General features: G+C 43.0%; 1 protein-coding gene across 1 annotated transcript in view; it reads left to right on the forward strand.

Annotated features, from left to right (window-relative positions):
- Positions 1–21,294, forward strand: part of LOC308433585 (chondroitin sulfate proteoglycan 4-like) — a 69,429-nt gene extending 48,135 nt beyond the window's left edge. The window contains exons 8-10 of the mRNA XM_080933696.1: positions 1,269–1,438; positions 15,424–15,607; positions 16,771–21,294. Coding sequence (XP_080789822.1) covers positions 1,269–1,438; positions 15,424–15,607; positions 16,771–18,821 — 2,405 coding nt within the window. The 3' untranslated portion in view covers positions 18,822–21,294. The remainder of the gene's footprint in view (positions 1–1,268; positions 1,439–15,423; positions 15,608–16,770) is intronic.
- The last annotated feature ends 281 nt before the right edge of the window (positions 21,295–21,575 follow it).

Raw genomic sequence — 21,575 nt, forward strand, 5'->3', positions numbered from 1 at the left:
AAGCACTGCAGCCAGGCATAAGTTAGTAACAAGCAAAAGAAATGAAACCTTTAAGAACTTTAATTCACATTTGGGCCGTACCATTACCATTTGAACTTCCTCTGCGGTTCACCAGACTTTGAAAGTTTCTGCGTTGGCTCCTTTGTATACTCAGCCCTGGCTTAATGCTTACAAAATTTGCATGGCAAGCCATGTTAATTATTAGAATACATGGTGTGTGAATGTTTTAAGACTTTATAGCTTCCATATTTTGCCAAATGATTACTCTAAGGACTATACTTCTAAATGAAATTTGTGTGTGGGTGAACTAAGTAATGGATTTAAAGCATATTTTTCTTGTATTTTTATTTTTCATTTTGTCTTATTGCAAATATGTATGTGTTGCATGAGTGTGTGCGCATGTATATACACGTATGTATATATAGTAGGTATTTATATGTATTTAATCAGCATGCATTCTGTTTCCTTCTCTGTGATTTATTCTCTGAGAAAAAGTTTTCTCAGGGTTTTTTAACATTGAAATCTAGCTGAGACTGTGTTTGTTTAGGTTTAGAGATGGCATGTGGGAATATGCTGTGGTCTTAGGCTGCAGTTTTTTTGCTTACCCTATTGTACTTGGGTCTTTTTCAAGGAATGTTAATGTTGAGTGCTTGAGGGAATTTCCAGAAAAGTTTTCTGTAATGCTATAGAAGCAACTCTGTAGGTCCAGAGATTAGCAGTTCATCAACAGAGAATCATTGCCCCGAATCCTGCGCTTCAGGCAGGACTGAGAGGCAATCGCATCAGTGGCCCACCTGTTCCTCATCATAGGCACTGCAGGAAAGAAGGATGGTTCATAGGATTCAGACTTCCCATGAACCTGAGGATGATCTTTCAACATCCAAAACCCCAAACCCTGGCATTGGCGTGATACAGGCCTGGGAGGCTCCTCTGGTTTGTTTAGGAGCCATCACCACCCTCTGAGGAACCACAGTCCCTTGTGTTCTCAGCACCACACAATCAGATTTTTCTTTACATACCCTGGGCTGAGCCACAGAGGCCTTGTTTGGCATGAACTCTTTCCTCTGTGAGGCCATGGCTGGAGAAGAAGCATTCATTTCGAGTGACTCAGGAGCAAACATGCCCATGAGAAGACACCAGGCATCATTAGTCCCCTACTGCCCATAGCTCCCTGTCAGCCATGCCCTCTCCAGGCCGTTTTCAGAAGCCTAGAAAGACCGAGGAGCCCCTTTGTGTCCAGCGTAGTCATATTCAAATTTCTATTTCAGGGTCCACAAAGCCACTCTCCTCCCATGACCTGAGAGCTGTGACCAGTGATGACAAAGCAGGAAACAGAACTGTAACATTTACAGTTGTCAGGTCCCCTAGACTCGGGAGGCTGCTGAAGGTGTACCCAGACAACCACACAGAGGACGTTTCCGTTTTTACCCAAAGTCTGGTGAGTCCTGACATCTATTTTGTGCCACTGAGTGAGGCTTCGAGCAGAGAGGACTTCTCACTTGTCTTCATCCTACTAAGTCAACTAGATGTGGGCCATGGCCCAGGCGACTCCTAAGTCACTTAAAATGGGATTTTTTTAAGGGAACATAACATGAGACAGATGTCAGAAAGCACCTGATTCTGAAAGTAACAAATATAAAAAAAAGTACTCAGAGCTGGAGAGATGGCTCAGCAGTTGAGAGCAAATACTGCTCTTGCAGAAGTCACAAGTTCAAGTCTCACTCTTTTGGATTCTGCATGTACCCACACTCACAGGCACTGCGCATGCGTGTACACACACACACACACACACACACACACACACACACGCACACGCACACGCACACACATGCTTAAAAACAAGTAAATCTTTTTAAGGGTGTCTTAGTTAGGGTTTCTATTTTTGCACAAACATCATGACCAAAAAGCAAGTTGGGGAGGAAAGGGTTTATTCAGCTGACACTGTCCACATGGCTGTTCATCACCAAAAAAGTCAGGACTGGAACTTAAGCAGGTCAGGAAGCAGGAGCTGATGCAGAGGCCATGGAGGGATGTTACTTACTGGCTTGCTTCCCCTGGCTTGCTCAGCCTGATTTCTTATAGAACCCAGGTCTACCAGCCCAGGGATGGCACCACCCACAATGGGCTGGGCCCTCCCCCCTGATCACTACTTGAGAAAATACCTTACAGCTGGATCTCATGGAGGCATTTCCTCATCTGAGGCTCCTTTCTCTGTGATAACTCCAGCTTGTGTCAAGTTGACATAAAACCAGCCAGTACAAAGGGAGTCCTTTAAAAAGAAATCCAAAGTATATATTTATATCTAACATGACATGTACTCATTATGTAATATAACTATTACTATATGTGATTTATATTCAGGGCGTTTGTAACTTTGCTGGTTTACATATCTTCTTATTGAAATAGATAAGCACTCAAATATGTTTTTGCCTCCCAGTAAGGAATTGGGTGAACCAAGGCATGTTTGTTTATGTGTTATTTTATTTTCTAAAGGTGGCATTCCCAGATATAATTATTTAATTTAGGCATTCCTTTGGTTGGTAATCTGTCATCCTTTTTCTGTCCTAGAATGCTGAGTCTGACAATTTATTTGGCTACATCTTTGTGTAACTTAAGAATTGTTTAAATCTCAAGTCAAGTTTAGAGAAAATAGAGTTCTTAACCTTTGAGCTCTATCTGTATGATGTGGAGAGTTGGCGTGTCTTTTGCTTTCCTGTTGTCTGTGTGGGTTTGAGGGATGGACCATGAGGGTCGCATAAGCTTCTAATGTAACACTGAAAAGAAAAAGTACAGTGTCTGTGGTTTGCAGTTTTTTCCAGGACACAGAACAAAAACTTGGAATAAAAACTCCATTGTGTAGGGAATTAAGAGGTGCCCAGAAGCATCAACACATGCCCAGGGTTGGTTTGCCTTTCGAATACCAACAAGAAAAATGTTATTTCTACAAAAATATGTCTGCTCTAACCCCAGTTCTTAAAAAGAAATGACCGTGATCATTTTGACTGTTATTTCCAACAGCTTTTAATTGCAAATATTTGGTATTTTAGATTAAGATAGATATATCCAAAATAAGTGTCAGCGAATGTAGTAGCTAGAACGAAGTAGCTTTTGCTGCAATAGCAATAAACCCCCAAGTCCCTGTGGCTTAGGATAATCAAAATGCCCTTCTTACTTGCATTGTCTGACAACTGTGTGTTGGCTGTGGTCTGTTTTCCATGTCTTCATTATTTCAGGATCTAGCTATTGGACAGCCTGGCTCTAGTCACATGCTGATGGCAGCATAGGCAGTGTAAGGTGGACAATGGGAAACTGGGCAGCTTGTGTTCTAGAGTGTCATTGTATTCACATACCACACAGGATAGCTGGTTACCAGTGTGGTAGATAAACTGAATATTTGGAACAGTGTTCTGACTGCTATAATGCACTAACATGCCAACTGTAAACTATGTCTAATGCTGGAAGCCAGGGTACATTTTACTTAGAAAACAAATGACCTTGAAAATAGGACACATTTGTAAATAGGAAATTAATACACCAAGCCAAATATAAGGTCCCAGGCAAGCAAAATTTTGATTAAATAAAATCCAGTTACTTCCTGGTTTTATTTACTGTTTTCCTGCTCTGTCTGATTTCTTCCACCTTTGTGAACAGATAGGAGGTGTCCAGAAAACATGTCATCAATGGCAGGTGTAAGAGAGGGCAGGAGAAGTGTGGGAGCTCAGCCCTGCACAGGGTGCTGTTCCCTGTGGAAACAAAGGCAGGCTCCAGTCCTGTCCCAGTCCACAGATCGGGGACACAGTGTTTGGCTCTTCCCTCCCATGATCCTTTCTTCTGCTGAACATGCACCTGCCATTGCTGACAGGTTTGGAAACTTAGGATCAAAGGACAAAGAAGAAATTATTTTATTATTTGAATGGTTGTACACAACGACTCTGTATCTGCCTTTTTACATAAGGGACACCCTTGATATAATTTCTTTTTCCCCCAAAATCTCATCTCAGACATATTTGTAGTTTGTAGAATTTCCACACCACAGCTGTCTGGTGCCTTTGTTGTGTGGTATGTGGAGAGATTTTATAATTTATGTATCTGAGGCCCTACTGATAACTACTGGGACTGTGCAGAAGTTCCTTGGCACAGCACCAGGAGATCTAGGTTACCTCTGTGACTCAGCAAATCGCATAGGCGTTAAGCCTGTTTTGCTGTATTTAAAATGGGCAGAGTCAGAGCCGTGATTATTAAAAACCGTATTTATGTATGGCATACCTGAAGCACTGCTTTTAGCCTTATGTAGTATTATTCCTCTCTACCTGCAGATTCAGATCTAAACCACATGTGTTCCTATGGTTACACAGCCTGTTGATAGCAGAGCTAGGATCTGAGCCCCAGTGCTCTGGATTCTAGATTAGGCTCCTGTCAAATTAGCCAGGGCTTTCCCCTAAGTGGTTAAACGTGGCTAAGACAGTTATAGATGTAAAGTGTATAGCATGTTTCCCACATTTAATTGAGGTCCGTTGAGATGGAAAGTATTCTAATGATCAGGAGAGACACAAGCTAGAAATATTATATTACTTATGCATCACAGGGGTACCTGGAACACCAAAAGGTCATGTGCATACAGAGTCAGGAAGCACACGGACAAAGACAGACTCAAAGGCCAAACTTCTATTGGTTGCAGAGTGTTGTCCAAGCAACTTTTCCAAGGGGGCTTTTGAGTAGATGAGATTAAATAAGACAGGTACTTGTTCCAGAAGGCCACGTGGTACCTTAGAGGTAGTCATGTGACCTATCCTTACCGTTCAAGTGGGTCTGAGCATCAGTGGGGTCAGTCATATAGGCTACCGCAGCTGTCCCCTAGCAGGGTAGACAACACAGAGCAGTTGCCTAAAGCAACTAACTACCTGTGTGGGCCACACTGAAGAATTTCAATGAGGAGAGCTACAAACCAGAATCAAGATGACCAAGAAAGTCCAACTGCTATTCAAGATAGGTGACAAGCTGACCGGACATCCTAAGGATTACAAACACTAATTAGATGGGTTTTGAGGCTGATGCTGAGCTTTTTGTTCTTGGAAATGTGAAAAGTCCCTTTCTATTTTTCATATTTAAAAGGAGTTTCCCAGGGGAAGGCGATTTTCTGCTACATTGGAACTGGCTGGTGTCTGCCCTGTTGTGCAACAGTCATTTAATGAATGGAAATGAGGTCATCAGAGGAGAATGACATTTGCTTCACCTATGACCCACTTATTGTTTCCTTTAGAGACTCCCTGGTGTTCTCAAATACATTTCCCTCGGGGATGATGAGAGAAGAGAGCTAAGAAAATGTAACAGGTCTCATGCAGGGACCAAGTTTTTCATCCTTGGCCAGAGCCCAGGCTGGAGGAACAAAGTGGCCTGAGGATGGGCATCTCCAGGGGCAAGAGGGATGTGGTGGAAGGAGGGAGCAGCTGAGCATCTACCTCAGCCACCATACAGAAAACCAATAATGTGGGTAAAGGAGGAAGAATATAGAAAAATCCAAGGAAGGATGAAAACCAAAATATGAACTCTGGTTCTTTCTGGGTCATAGCTTACTTCGGTGTTTTAGTGCACACAGACACAGATACTCTCTCTCTCTCTCTCTCTCTCTCTCTCTCTCTATCTCTCTCTCTCTCTCTCTCTCTCTCTCTCTCTCTCTCTCTCTCTCTCTCTCTCTCCATTCAAGGGCTTTCTGTGACAGTACCTGAGAAGAATCAATGTGGAGGAGAACAGGTTTATTTTGGCTCTTGGTCTCTGAAGCTTCAGTCCATTGTCAGCTGTCTCTTGCTTTGAGACTTGAGAGGCAGAACATCCTGGCAAGGCACACATGGTAGATGCTTACTTCCCAAAAGTCAGGGAGCACAAAGAGAGAAGACAGGATATCGAGGCAAAGGTAGCGCTAACTCCTTCAGGGGCACATCCCCAGTCCCTTAGCTCACCCTCAATGCTTTCTCCACCTCTTCAAGGTCCCGTGCCCACCTCAATAACTTCAAAGCCAGAGAATCCCAATAATTGGAAAGCCAGGGAAAAACCCTTAACATATGGGGTTTCAGGGAACATTTCAGATCCATACTACAGTGCATGCTTTTATAAAAGCAAGGCCAGAAAAACAATAAAATGTTCAATTTCTATCAAGACAGAAAGGAACATCCCCCGTTAATGTAGTGTTATGGTTTTTATATACTTGGCCCAGGAAGTAACACTATTAGAAGTTGTGGCCCTGTTGAAGTAGGTGTGACCTTGTTGGAGTGGGAGTGTCACTGAGGGTATGGGCTTTAAGACCCTCATCCTACCTGCCTGGAAGCCAGGATTCTGCTTGCAGCCTTCAGATGAAGACGTAGAACTTTTGGCTTCTCCTGCCCCATGCCTGCCAGGATGCTGCCGTGTCCCCACCTTGATGATAATGGACTGAACCTCTGAACCTGTGAGCCAGCCCAATTAAATGTTGTTCTTATAAGAGTTGCCTTGATCCTAGTGTTTTTTTTTTTTTTCCACAGCAGTAAAACATATAGTAAATGTGCATTAGTCTGAATGTATTCCAGGGATAAGGACATAGCTCTAGGAATAAGAGCATCTGCTGTGCAAGCCTGAGGACCTGAGTTCAAATCCCCAACAGACACATAAGAGGCTAGGTGTGGCTGTTTGTTCCTGTTGTTCCAGAATTCAGAGGACAGAAGCAATGGCTACTGGGAGTTCATTATCAGCAAGCCTATCTGAAATGGCAAGCTTTGCTTCAGTGAAGGCAATGACGTGGAATGTAAAGGAGAAAGACGTAGGATAACCTACTCTGATCTCTGCACACACAAGCGAGGGTTAAAACATATACACACTTATAAAGCATCTAACACACACACACACACACACACACACACACTGGTTAGCATGTATGTTCAGAAATGAATATTTTTACTTGTGGTTTGACGACAGATAGAAAGTAGCCTTTCTTCTTGCCTCCTTTTCCACATGCAGATGGATAGGGGATTTTGGCACAGCCTGAAGTTTATAACCTCTATCAAATGTACCCTGGTCAGATCTCAGTCATCTTATAACCACTCATATTTACCATCACCCTGCTTTAGAACATTTGGGAAGTAAAAGGAATGGTGGTTACAGGTTGAGTTGGTGGAGGGCTGGGGTTTGCTCAATTCTGCAGCAGTCCTTGCCTGAGGCTGTGTGTTCAACCGAGTGATAAGCTTTCCTCTGAAACCCTCTGAAGATCCTGATTAGCACGTATGTGCATTTATCGGGCCCTTTCAGTGTGACAGTGTGATGGGAAGAAGAGAGGCAGGAGGGAGTGAGAGAGGGAAGGAGGGAGGAGGGAGGGAGGAAGAGAGGGAGGGAGAGAGCACTCAGGAAGTAATTTCAACTGTGTAAAGAGCTCAGAGCTTTTTAGCCCTTCACAACTTACAAATGGCTAATTAGCAATAGTCTTTCTAGACCAGCTTTTCTTCTCGAGTCAGTTCTAGCCAAGTGACCTGCTAAGCATTCAATAGGTACACTGTAGGCAGTTCATGACTGAGTGCTCTTTTACCCTTTAACTGGGGGAATTAATTTGTCCTTGGCTCTACCTGTGGGGTAAGAGGGTGGGAATGGGGGTGGGGGAAGGTATGGAGATTAAAAGTACTGTATCATTTACATATAAAACATACAAATTTGTATGCTTGTGAAGAAATGAGCATTTTAAATCAGTACTTCTGAAGAAAATCGCTCATGAAAAAAACCATGATTGCAGGATGCTTAATGTTCTTTGGCAAAATAACTCAGAGGATGTGTTTGTGATGTCATTGCCTAACATTTTTTCTTTAGCCCAGAATAAGTTCACTATACTTTCAGTGTCATGTCAGCCTACCAAGATCAGCAAGTGGCCACTTTGTTTTTCAGTGTCAAACCCTGAGGGGGTTAAGCTAACCCACAGAAATTATGCATAGGCATCCATCAGACTTACCATCGGACTTACATTGCATGGAAGCTCTTACACACTGAAGATGCTACTGTTCATTTCCAAGAACCCAAAGTAAGCTTCAAATTCCACATAACACACGGATGGCTTCCAAGTCAGTCAAACTCGCAGCTAATTGAGTGATTTTCATTCCAGTGCTTGTTGAGATAATTTAGAGTCATTAAAACAGCGAAGTGCTCTGGCTTTGAGGCTAAGGCGGCCAGCTTCTTTTCTCTTCTACAAAGCCAGGAACTGCATCTCAGCCACTGTACTTTTGTGGGCCGGATGCCATCATCCTGGTCCCTGCTGCTTCTGCAGCACAGTTAAGAGTTTTCCAGAACCACATTTAGAAAATCACAAAGCCATGCTGGGCTATTAATTCTGTCCAACATCTCCTCCCAGGTTCTGGACTCACTGCTTTCGCAATATATACATATTTTAGAGAATTACAGACACATTTCTCAAAGGCTGGAAAGTAATGTGTTGCAATTTAATGGAGAGCAAAAACCAGCTTAATGTCTCATTAGGCTTTTGTCTTTGAATATGCAGAGTAGGGAGAGACCAGCCTTACTGTCTCCTCGGTCCCACCCCTCCCATCATGGGCCTTTTTGGGCTCGCTGGTTAAGTGGCAACCCGGCTCGCTTGTCTCTGCGGACATTTTCCACTGGTATTTCTCTTTCGGCAGCTTTGTTTTGCATCACACTGAGTTATGTGGAGAGTGTTCCATGTGTGGAGATGACTGTATTGTCACATAGTCACTAATCTGTTGCTTGAACTTAAACTTGACTGGCAGCTCTTGTCCCAATGGCTTTGAATAATCAGCATATTCTGTTCTGTTAGGATGGTTGGCTCTTCCTATGAAAAGGCAGACAGCACTCATTCCCACTTAATGAAAGTGGCTTATTTCTTCTTCTATTCAGTTCCCAGGGCCACTGTAAGACAGTACCATAAGCAGGATGGCATTTCTAGTTAGCTTTTCTTGACACAAACTAAAAGCTAACACTTAAGAAGAGGGGAGCTCATTTGAGAAACTGCGTCCCTAACGTTGGGCATGTTCATAAGGCATTTTCTTGATCGATGGCCAATGTGGGATGGATGACCCAGCCCACTGGGGCTAATGTCACCCCTGGGCAGCTGAGAAACCCTTGGGAAGCAAACCAGTAAGTTTTTGACTTGAACTCCTACCCTGGCTTCTAAGGTGTTAGACTGACGTGGAAGTGTAAGCCAGATTGTCTCCGTGTTATGTGGAAGTTAAACCAAATAAATTCTTTGTTTTCCACATCACTTGTGGTCAATGTTTCATCACAACAATAAAAACCAAACTAGAACAGTGACTAAGCCTTAGAAATATCTTCTTTTACAGTTGTGCTGCCCAGAATCTGAGCTCCATCCTGCTGGACCTAAATCCTAAGTCCTCTTGGCGTTCATTCCCGTCCCACCCAAAGGACCTCCATCATGGCTGTACAGAACAGTTGGGCACAAGCACAGCAAGATTCCCATAACAGAGCAGAAAGCCAGGCAGCACAGCGTGTCCATAGTTACAGAATTACCAGGGGACTCTAGTAATAAAGCGAGGCTGACTCTCCTTAGTAGGAATGGGCTAAGAAAGCATTCCTAGATGATAACACTTGGAAATATCTAACTAGTGATTGGTAACAGAATATCACACTCAAATACTTATCAGTGAGCTACGGTTCATGGCCCTGAATGACTCCATTGGTCACTGCAGCAACTTACTAGAAGGAAAATCTCTCCCAGAACTCCAGAAGTCTCTCTGTAACTATGGCTTTCTCTCACAGAGAGGACTAAATCTTCATTTATATGGAAGAGTTTCTAGGGAACCATGTCATTCTTAAGTATGTAGATCTTTATACATATGAGACCATATGTATATAGATATACATATACATATACAAATGAGACCACACAAAAGGTTATAATTTAGAAAGAACAAAAGGTAGCATTGGACATCTTGATTTACTTTTCTACAAGTGCAGAAGCCTCTGAAAATATCCGGCCCTCATCTCTGGAGCTTGTGAATGAGCGATCCCTTTTATATGACAGACATTGAAGATGCAGTTAAGAGTCATGGGCTTGGAAGAGTGGCCTGGACTATCTAGATGGCCCTTAAGTGCCACCATGTGTGCTTTTTCAAGAGGGAGGCAGAAGGAGATTGGCATAGACATGAAGAAAGCCAGACAGAGGAAGTTAAGTATTACAGCAACAGGCTGAGAAATGCTTGTAGCCAGGCAAGCTGAGGACGGAAAGGAAGCCATTACATCTTGGGGGTTTGAGGAGTGGAAATCAGTCTCCATGCACTGGTTGACCCCCCAAACCTGGTACATACAAGAGCCTTCTTTTCTTTCCTGGGGGTGACTCGTAGATCCATAAGCACTAATGACCCCCAGCTCTCGGACTCCGTGTCTTTGAAGCAGCTGTCAGTTGGGCTCCTTGGGGCCTCCAGTCAAGAATTGATCGAAAGAAAACAAAAACAAAATGACTTCCTTTTTGTCCTATCCCACCCTCTACCTCCTAGTGTCTTGAGTTTCTGCAAGATAAAAAAAAAAAAAAAAAAAAAAACAGTGTAAAACTGTCTGGTGTTGTGTGAGGTATATAAGTGTGTGTACACATGTTGACAGTAATGACCGTGCACACACGTGTGGAGGCCAGCGGTGAATGCCAGTTGTCGTCCTCTACCGTTCACCACCACATCCTTTGAGACAGGGTTTCTCACTGAACCTGGGCTCCCCAATTGGCTAGCCTAACTGGACAGTGTCTGGGATCTGCATGCCTCTGCCCCTACAACACTAGGGTTACAAACACATGTCACCATTCCCAGCTTTTCATGTGGACACTGAGGGGTCTAAACTCAGAGTCACATGATGAACTAGAGCACTTCTAACCCAGGGAGCCTTCTCCCCACCCCAATACTGCCTTTCTTTAAATCATAAGTCATGATAAACACAAGTTGTCAGATGAGTTATTTGTCAGAATCAATACAAGTTCCGGTCAATCACTGATGTCCTTACCAGACCAGACAATGAAGTGTCATTTGTTCACTCTGGCCACACTTTGTAGCTGATGCTCCCCATTACTGGGCTCCTGGAGTTGTAGAATATATACAAATTTCTTTGTAGCCTATAATCTCAGGATTCCACACTTCCACAGTGTGGATGCAGCTCTTAGATTGTGGCAATAGCTTGAACTTGGGAGTTTTCTAGAACTAGGTATGGAACTAAGCCACTAAAATCAAGTACCACGTGGAGTTCCTGGCACATGTAGAATTCGAATAAAGGTTAAATATTTTCTCTGTTGTTGTTAAGTGCATACACATTTAAGAAACATCCTGAGTTGCTTTATTTCTATCTATACAAGGTTATAAGCATATATGCTTAAGAATTAAATGTTGTAAAGAGGTTTCAATGTAGATTATTTGTTCATTAAACACGTGTTTATTTACATGCTTATTCTAGATGGTAAACAAATATTTACTAAGCAACTGGGAATGAGCTTTCCAAACATGTTCTAGAAAATATTTACCTTATGAAGCATGGGCTAGAAATCTCTGGTTGTTTAATATTATGCTGCAATTCAGTGTTAGAACTGTGTATAGCTTTTCACCCAAATCAGAACCCAGTCAGTTAGTGAGAACTAGAATGCTCTAGAAAGACCTAGAAAGACCTAGGGCCTGCCATTTTGATCACTGAAATGGTAATACACTACAGGTGAAATACAGATCCACAAGATATTATTTTACATGTCAATAGGGCTCAGAGAAGCTGACTTGCACAAACAGAGCTGAAAACTAGTACCATATTTGTCTGAATTTTGGTCTGACTAATCCAAGTTTCAAAATAGACTGCATTTTGCTGCCTCCATTTTTATATTAATATCTGTTTTATTCCATGGGAGAAGAAGAGCAGAAATTCAGGCAGTTAGGGGCAAAGAAACCCCAGAAAAGGACAAAGATCCTTTACAAATCAGTCAATCTGGGCTGTTCCCCGCTCCGCTGTCAACCAGCCCTGCGCATTCACTGCTGTCTTATTTCTATCACAAAATGCCTGACAAATACCAACCTAAGAAAAGAAGGGTTTATTTGGACTTACAGTTTGTGGGAAGACAGTCTATCATGACAAGGAAGTCATGGGGTACACAGTCAGGAAGCAGGAAAAAGTGAACACCGGTGTCCAGAGCTTTCTTTTTCCAAACCCAGCCAGTAGAATGGTGCCACCAACATTAAGGTGGCTTTTGCACTTCAATTGCCTAATCTAGAAAATCCCTCTTAGACAAATCAAAGAGATTTGTGTCCATGGTGATTCTAAAGCCCATCAAACTGGGACTGAGATCAACTGTCATGCCCTAAATTGGATGAAGGGCAGAGTTCTCCAGATGTTCATCTTTCTAATCTTTCAGCAGCCTCTCAGCTGTAAACTGTAGCACGTTGCAGAGAGCCCAGTAGGGTCTTCTGAGAGCCAACTCTTTCTCCTTAGTGTTTGACTAGTTTTTGAGGTCATATAGAAATCAATGATATGAGATAGAAGTTTTATCACAGAAATCCAAAGAATGCTTAATCTTCCCTTGAGACAGAGCTACTTGTGAAGAGTCTTAAGATTTGCAACCAATGCTAGAGGAAGGAGTCATTTTCTTCAGTGATGTAGCCACTGGTAAACTGCCCATACTTCAGTAAGCAAGCCTTAAACTCAGTGGGTATCCTCCCCCCACTCCAAGTCTCCAAGTCTCTAAGTCTCCAAGTCTCTCTCTCTCTCTCTCTCTCTCTCTCTCTCTCTCTCTCTCTCTCTCTCTCACACACACACACACACACACACACACACACACACACACGCACACCTTTAAATAGAAGGGAAATTTGTTGGGAAGACTAACAAGTTCACTGGGAGTAGAAGAGGATAAGAGATGATATTGGAACTGGGCATGTTTGTTCACAACTTTAATCCCAGCACTTGGGAGGCAGAGGCAGGTAGATCTGTGAGTTCAAGATCAGCCAGGTCTACATAGTGAGATCCAGGACAGCCAGGCCTATACAGAGAATCCCTGTCTTCAAAAACTGGGAGGGAGGGAGAGGGAGGGAGGGAGGGGAGGGAGGGAGAGAGAGAGAGAGAGAGAGAGAGAGCGCGCACAAGGGAGAATAATGGGATGAATGTGATCAAATACATTATATACATCTGTGAAATTGTCAGAGAATAAAAATAATTAAGCTTTGGAAGTATATACATGTCTAATGTAATATTGGATTACAGCCTTGTTAAAAGTCCAAGGAAGGACCAAGTTGGGGGTCCTGGGTATAGAGATGGGAATTGGGAAGGTGAGGACAGAGCAGTGTGACAGCACAGATGGCCTCTTCTTACCTTAGTGTACGTGGCTTTTGTGGATGGCTTCCTCTCACTCGGCCATCCCCAGTCATTATGAAAGGGAGTGCTGTCTCATCCTACAGCTCACTGGAAAGGGAGATTTCACTAACATATTTAACTTTGTATTTTGCAAGACGTTCTAAGATAATTACAAAAGGTATAAGGAGTTCACATTTTCTCTTCCTCCATATTCCCAAAGTGTTAGTGTTTAACAAGAAGACTTAACGCTGTCATTTTTCACACACTTGTCTTTGTAGTGGCAATTTCTAAAATGAAGGCAATCTCATATAATCACAGTGTAATTTTCAAATGTATAATTTTAACATTGCTACAATGTCAATATGCAATTTATATGTCATATTACACTTTCCTAAATTGTTTCAACAGATGTCTTTATTAGGACAAAGGAAAGTATCCACCACAAAGAACATAGCATTTAGTTGTCCATTGTCTTTAGTATCCTTTAATTTGGAACCATTCCTTACTTATCAATACAGTGCCTTTTATGACCTTGTCAATAGAATAATTTATGACATAACAGGATATGCATGTGGCTTTCAGGGAACAACTCGTGGGAGTTAGTTTTCTTTTTCTACCTTAGGGATCGAACTTAGGTCATTGGGCTTGGTGGCCATTTTGCCAGCTGAACTTTGCTGTTCTTGAGAGTACAGGACATTTCTCTGCAACCTTCTTCCCTGTGAATTCTGTATAGAGATTCAGCCTCTGCATTCTGGACAGGAGTACCAGCTTCCTGCTGGTCCACCATGGTGTTCACTTTGTCCTGGGGTTGAGGTTGGCTTTTATATCCACCATGCCATTTGTTCCTCTCTGGGTTCACAGTTTCTCACTTTCAAGGTATGATCCTCTCTTGTGATCTGTGCCCCCATGTCCTGTGAGGACATGCTTTGTAACCATTTCCCATTATGTCCTGTTTGTCACCACTTTCAGCCAGCTAGTTTTGGCAACCATTTTAGGACACTTACCTGAATTATTATAACTGTTATTTACCTAATGATAGTTTGTCTCTCATGTTAGTTTTCCTGCTTTGTTTATTAGTTGAGATTCCATACCACTGACTTTCTGATGACATTTTGATGACTTCTACAAATCTAAATTGATAGGAAATAAAACCCCATCTTCCTCCCCTCTCCAACCCCGGAGCCCAGGTACTCAGCTAATTGGTTTATCCATATGTACATCTAACTGGTTTATCCATATGTACATCTAAATGGTTTATCTATATGTACTTCAAAAAGTGGAAGCAGGCAGTTATCCCAAGTTGTTCTTGGGGCTACTTTGGTTCTGGTAATCAAATTCCTAACCTTCTGTAAGCTCTTTGCTCTCTTACAATTCATCTTCCAGAATCCTAGTTTCAGGCTTTCTGGGTCTTCTCTCAACCCACACACACACACACACACACACACACACCACATAAAAAGGAGGGACTTAGAGATGAAAAGGCAGTTATGAGAATGGATGGCCTTCTAAGGGTCTTGACTCAGACAAAGCAGCCATGTGTATGTCTATGGATTTTGTTTCTTTTGTCTTGTCTTTGTTTCTGCTTCCTTAATCAGATTGATAGAGAAATTTGGGCACTGGTTGCATATTTGCTCATTTCAATTAGTTATATTTTAATTCTGAGGTATAATGGCGATGTGGTAATGTTTCTGAAAGACACATCACATGAGTATTTCCTGAAGTATAGATAAGATTGTATAATGACTGGGAGTTGATCACTGTTGGACAGGAAGTGGGAAGCACTATCCCAGACCTGTCATTTGAGCTGATACTGTCTGACACTGTCTGTCAAGTAAGGAGGGTTTAGTATACCCTTTAAATAAGAAAAGCACACCAGGAGGATGGCCATCTCCGAGTCACTGCTTCTCTTTGATGACTAGACTAGGCTTGAAATACAACCTCCTCTCCATGGAAAGGAAGTCAGCACATTTTCATGTCTTTTCCTTTATACAAATACATGAAGTAATTTGAACACGAATATAGTAAGCCACGCAAAGAGCATGTCTCCTCCATTTAGAATTCTTTCGACTGTTGTATTATCCTGGAAGCTTGGTCCTAACTGTACTTCATTCTGTCCAGGTCACTGAAGGGTTGATACTCTACCAGCATGTGGATCTTGAGAACACAGGGTGGACCTCAGAAGACTTTTTCACATTCACAGCATCTTCCCCTCCAGCAGAGCTGGGCCCCGAGGATTTCCGGATTACCATTTCATATGAAACAAATGAGTCAGGCCGACGGAGCCGGCTGCGTGCAAATACAGGTACTGCCAACAAACTGTGGCCAGTGCTTCGTCCATGGAGAAAAATGTGAAAATCTGTCTTTCCCTTTGTGTCCATGCTACACCTTCATCCTCGGCAATAAGACAGACACAGTTACATCCAGTGGTAGTTTCTTTGTCATGAGCCTAGTGGCAAGGGGTGGCAGTTGGCTCTAAAGCATCTCGTTATGCCCCCAGTGGGAGCTTTATCGTGCTCATGACTGGAAGTTGTTAATACAAAGGAAAATGATGAGTAGAAAAGTATTGGTAGGTGCTGGCTCTGTCTCTAGAGCAGAGAGCATCAGCCACGTTGAAGTCAGGAAAGGAGTGTCTTATACGTGGATGTTCAGATTTTAAAGCTTGCTTGCCTGAAATGATGACTTAATGGTTGTTTGCAGTCATTTCCCAACTGTTCTCCTCCCACTTCCTGTGTCCTTCCTCCACTCCAGCCATTTCCTTTCTTCCCTCGGTGTAGCTCCCACTTCTGCCTTCCTGCCACATGGATAGTGTTATCATTTCTGTCCCTGTCAGGAGGCCACTTCTGTACAGTGAGGACATCTGAATGCATGTAACCACACACACACACACACACACACACACACACACACACACACACACACACAAATCTCAGTTCTGCAAGTATGAGAAAACATGTGGCATTTGTCTTTCTGAGTTTCAACAAATTAACCTAAGAAGATCATCTCCAATTGCACTCATTTTCCCCCAAATTGTCACAATTTCTTTTCTCTTTATGGCAGTGTAAGAGTCCACTGCATATATGTAGCACATTTTCTTTGCCATTCATCTATGATGAACATCTAGCCTGATCTTACTTCCTGTCCACTGTGAATAACACAGCAGTAAATATAGATGTACAGGTATCTCTGTGGAATGCTGAGTCCTCTGAGGACATACCCAAGAGTGCATAGCTGACTTACATAGTAGTTCTGTTTTCAGTTTGTTTTTGTTTTGTTTTGTTCTGCTTTTTGAGGGACCTCTGTATTCATTTCCATAGTAATGTATTTGTGGTTAAATTTTATTTTGTATGCTAATTCAGATAGTTGAGCAACCTCTGTGTTTAAAATAATCAACTAAGGGGTATACTTAGGAGAGAAAACTTTAGGACCTTTATTAAATGTCTCTTTGTTCTTTAACTGTTTCAATAGGAGCCTCTGTCAAGGAGGGAAATGAAGTTCTCATTGACCAGTCTAAATTAGACGGTTCCAACCTCTTGCTTCAGCTACCCCAACCTCAGCGTTCTTCCCATGAAATCTGGTTCCAGGTTACAGTTCTTCCTCGCCATGGAACCATTATGGTTGGAGAGAGAAACATTACCTTAGGAAAACCCTACTTCTCCCAGCACACAGTTAATGTACTTGGAGTCATGTATCTTCATGATGACTCTGAATCATTTGCTGATCATTTTACCTTCGCTGTTTGGCCAAATCCAAAGAATGAGTCCACCAGCAAACCAGAGGCTGACTTTATAGAAGAGATGTTCAACATCACTATCACCCCTGTGAATGATCAGCCTCCAGAATTAAAGACCAAAGGGCTTCGGTTGACTGTTCTTCAGGGCAGAAGGTTGGTTGTGGGACCTGAAACCCTCAACGTAGAAGATATAGACAGTCCTCCAAATGAAATCCAATATGAGATCATCCGTCATCCCAACAATGGCTTCATAGCAATGGCTCATGATCTAGACACCCCAGTTCACCATTTTACACAGGCTGCCATCAATAATGCTCAGGTGTGGTTCATACAAGATGGAAGCCCATTCTCTGGAGTGTTTTATTTTAGTGTGACTGATGGCAAACACCGGCCCCTCTACAAGCTCTTCCACCTGGATGTCATCCCTATCTCCATCACTCTTGTGAACCTCACAGACCTGCTTCTCCCACAAGGCCAGACAACTGTCCCCATCACAAATACTCATCTCTCAGCAGTGACCAATGGTGGGAGCCTCCAGATCATCTACAGAATAACACAGCCCCTCCAAAGTGGCCACTTGCTGATTGAAAACCAGGTTGTCAACAGCTTTGGGCAGGAGGATTTGGATTCTGGAAGACTCTTTTACCACATGACCAATCTTTCAGCCTCCGAAGATCAGCTGAGGTTCTCACTGTTTACAACAGAGTGCAACTTGACAGAACAGACACTGGGCATCAGAGTGCAGCCTTTGTTGTGGGTTGTATCAAACCTGAAAGTTACCAACAGAGTGGCTTACCAGCTTAGGAAAGAGGATCTAGATGCAACTGAGCTTGCTACCAGGACTGATAGCGATCCCGTGTTTGAAGTGATACAGCCCCCCATCCATGGGCAACTTGTTCGAAGAGCAGTTGACAGCCCTGTGATGGAACAGGTCACTCAGTTTACTCAGACAGACATCAACCAAGGGCAGCTGGTGCTTGAGCCCCATGCTAATCTAACAGGCACCTATACACTGAATGACTCCTTTACCTTCTTGCTCAGTGCAGACCATGTACAGCCAGCAACAGGTTATCTGGCCTTTACCATACTGCCATCAGACCCCTTACCTTTACAGACATTTACACCAGATGTGCCCTTATTTGTCACTGGAGAGACTCTCGTGGCCTCTGTTTTCTCTCCAAAAAAACTTAGTACTTCTATTATTAAACAGAAAGACACTCCAGGGAATCTGACCCAGGGCAAATGGCAGGGGACAGATTCCTGGGGTCAGCTCAGTGGCAGAGAGCCAAATATAGATGCCAAGGTCTCCCCCACCAGGGTCATTTGGCCATATGCTGCCACAAAGGTGGGGGAGTCTCTTTCTCGGGGAGCCATGCAGCCGGGAATGAGCCGTCATCCTCTGATGGTCATCATACCTTTGGCTGCTGTGTTCCTCCTCCTAATAGTGATTGTGGTGGCTCTAAGTGTTTGGCTGCTGAGCCGAAAGGAGGACAAACCCAAGCCTCTTATCCAGCCAAAGACAAACCTCAAATCCCCATCACCAAGCCTTGGGGCAGAGAGGAGTGGAGCAATTCCCACGGTCACAGTGACACCCCTTATTAGACGTTCCAGCAGCCCTGCTATTAGTCTGTTCCAGACCCAACCATATGATCAGACAACCCCTCTGGGGGCGGAGCCTGTAGAGAAATGTGCTCCTTGGGAGGCATGGGCGAACCTGGAGCCTGACATGGCTAAGCTCTGTCGACAAACCAACCCAGCACTGAAACACAACCAGTACTGGGTATAAATGGGGATCCCTCTCCCACACCACCTCACACTCGTTCTCTCTCCTTCCCTCCCACCACCTCTCATTCTCCTTCACCCATCTTTACTTCCCCATCTCTTTCCTTCTCTTCCTTTCCCCTCCCCTCCCCAGTCTCTGCCTTTCCTTGCTGGTTACTGACCACTTACTGTGTATAGGTACTAAGATCAGCACTGGCCTATAAGGAATGCAGATGGGATCAAGGACGGCTGCCCATTAGGTGTAGTTACACACAGGACTCAGCCAGATGCTGTTGCTGAGTGATGTGCCTCGTGCTCTCTAGCCTTCCACAATGCTTCCAGGACCTGGCATTGTCAATATGGATGTTTCTGTTAAGAATTAAACTGCACTAAGGTCCTGCTGAGCAGTGGGACCTCACTGGAAGCAGTACCGTTAATGTAGGGCTCGGAGTTAAGGGAGGAAGGTTTGGGTGCTTTTCATGGAAGATCCACTGTCTTGGGGAGTCAGCAGTTCTCTCTCCACAGAAGATATATTTTATTACATCAGTGAGATTCTTTATATAATATTTATGTGTCATCCTTTTCCTCTGTAGTCTTCCTGGGGTGCAGGAAATGCCTTGTTCAGAGCGCAGGGCAAACTGACCTCCTGTGAGGATAGACCTTAAATACACTGTGTTTCATCCAGAAGCGTTGCTTACAGAAGGCTCTGTAAAACCAAGGAATATCTGAAGCTCTGAGGTATAGAAAGGTTTGTTGAAAGGCTTTTTATTTTTTTGATGCCTTAGTTTGGCATCCTCTTACAATAAATAAAAATAATGATAAATTTGTATTTGAATTGTCTACTCGAAGCCTTGGCCAGAATGAATTCCTGTAAGTCTGAAGTGAACTTTTCAGTACTTGTGCTAAGAATGCCTGGGCTTCAGAGTATAACGCACCCACAGGTGTTAGACTGAGGCTTGCACAGTGATCTGGATTTGTCTATGAAGAGTAACACAGTAAAGGTTTTAGGTTTGTGGGCTACACATGGTCTCTGTCATTTGTTTTTCTTTTGTTCTTTCCCAAAATAAAATTTGTTTTAAGAAACTGTAAAAAAAAAAAAAAAGAAAGAAAGAAAGAAAGAAAATAAAAGAGGGATTCTTAGCTCTTGACTTTGGCCCACACATTATGTAGTCTTTGCCAGTCTTTGCTTTAGGCAATTGTGTGCTGAATTATGTCTACTAATGAACGCAGTAGAAATTTGCATTCCAAAGCTGGCTCTGACATTCATAATCATCAAGGGTGGTGGCTCTTTTGTCCCCTCTGCTCTGCTGTCCTTGGGTTCTTTATGGTTCTGAGATGGCTGCCCAAGCACCCAGTGGAGTGAACATGTTCAAGGCAGATCACACTGGCTGCTTGTTTGAGAGACTCCTTTTATGTGTATTAGTTATTTTATCATAAGGAGATTGTTTTTCCCATTTCATTCTCTTTCATATCCTATTGTCTAATCTAAGGAGTGTCCTTTCTGTCCTTCCACAAACCACTGGCAGAGGGAATGGGACCTCGTGACTGATCTCTTCCGACATCACCCATCTGCCTGCTCTGCATTTCGGGGAGAATGAAGGAGTAGCTGCAGGTAAACATTAATGGTCCTATTAAAATGGTCTTCAAGTATTGTAATCCGTGGGACACCAAGCTTCTGCTTTTACACTTAGGTGTCTGTCACTTTTTTATATTGAACAGTTTAAAACTGGATCCCATGTTTGAGAGATAAAGGTAGTACCAGTTTTAGAACAAAAGTCCCAACAGACAAAGCTTAGCCAGTACACCAACTAAAGACATAGACAGGGCTGGGTATGGTGGCCCATGCCTGCAATCCCAGTGCTTGAAAGGCAGAGGCAGAAGGATTACTGGAGTTTTGAGGCCAGCCTAGGCTACATGGCAAATTCCAGACCAGCTGTGATATAGAGCAACAACAATAACCAGTCAAACAACAAAACAAAGACAGGAACAAACATTCAGCTCCATTTCTAACTCCTCCATTTAGAACTTCATTCTCAGTTCAATGGTTGATTGAGAGCATCCAACTCTGTATTTCTCAGGCTCTGGCAGAGCCTCTCAGGAGACAGCCATATCAGGCACCTGTCAGCATATACGTCTTGGCATCCACAATATTGTCTGGGTTTGGTGACTGTATATAGGATGGATCCCAGGGTGGGGCAGTTTCTGGATGGCCTTTCCTTCAGTCTCTGCTCCACACTTGGTCTCTGTATTTTCTCCTGTGAATATTTTGTTCCCCCTTTTAAGAAGAACTGGAACATTTACTCTTTCGTCTTCCAACTTCTTGAGTTTCATGTAGTCTGTGAATTGTATCTTGGGTATTCCAAGCTTTTGGGCTGATATCCACTTATCAGTGAGTGCGTACCATGTGTGTTGTTCATGTGGGTTACCTCACTCAGGATGATATTTTCTAGTTTCATCATTTTGCCTAAGACTTTCATAAAGTCATTGTTTTTAAAAGCTGAGCAGTACTTCATTATGTAAATGTACCACATTTTCTGTATCCATTCTACTGTTGAAGGACATCTGGGTTCTTTCCAGCTTCTGGCTATTATAAATAATGTTACTATGAACATAGTGGAGCATGTGTCCTTGTTATATGTTGGAGCATCTTTTGGGTATATACCCAGGAGTGGAATATCTGGGTCCTCAGGTAGTACTATGTCCAATTTTCAGAAGAACTGCAAGACTACTCACTATATTAAAAACACACACACAAACACAGACACACACACACACACAA

This window comes from Micromys minutus, assembly GCF_963924665.1.
Source record: "Micromys minutus genome assembly, chromosome: 20".
Lineage (NCBI taxonomy): Eukaryota > Metazoa > Chordata > Mammalia > Rodentia > Muridae > Micromys > Micromys minutus.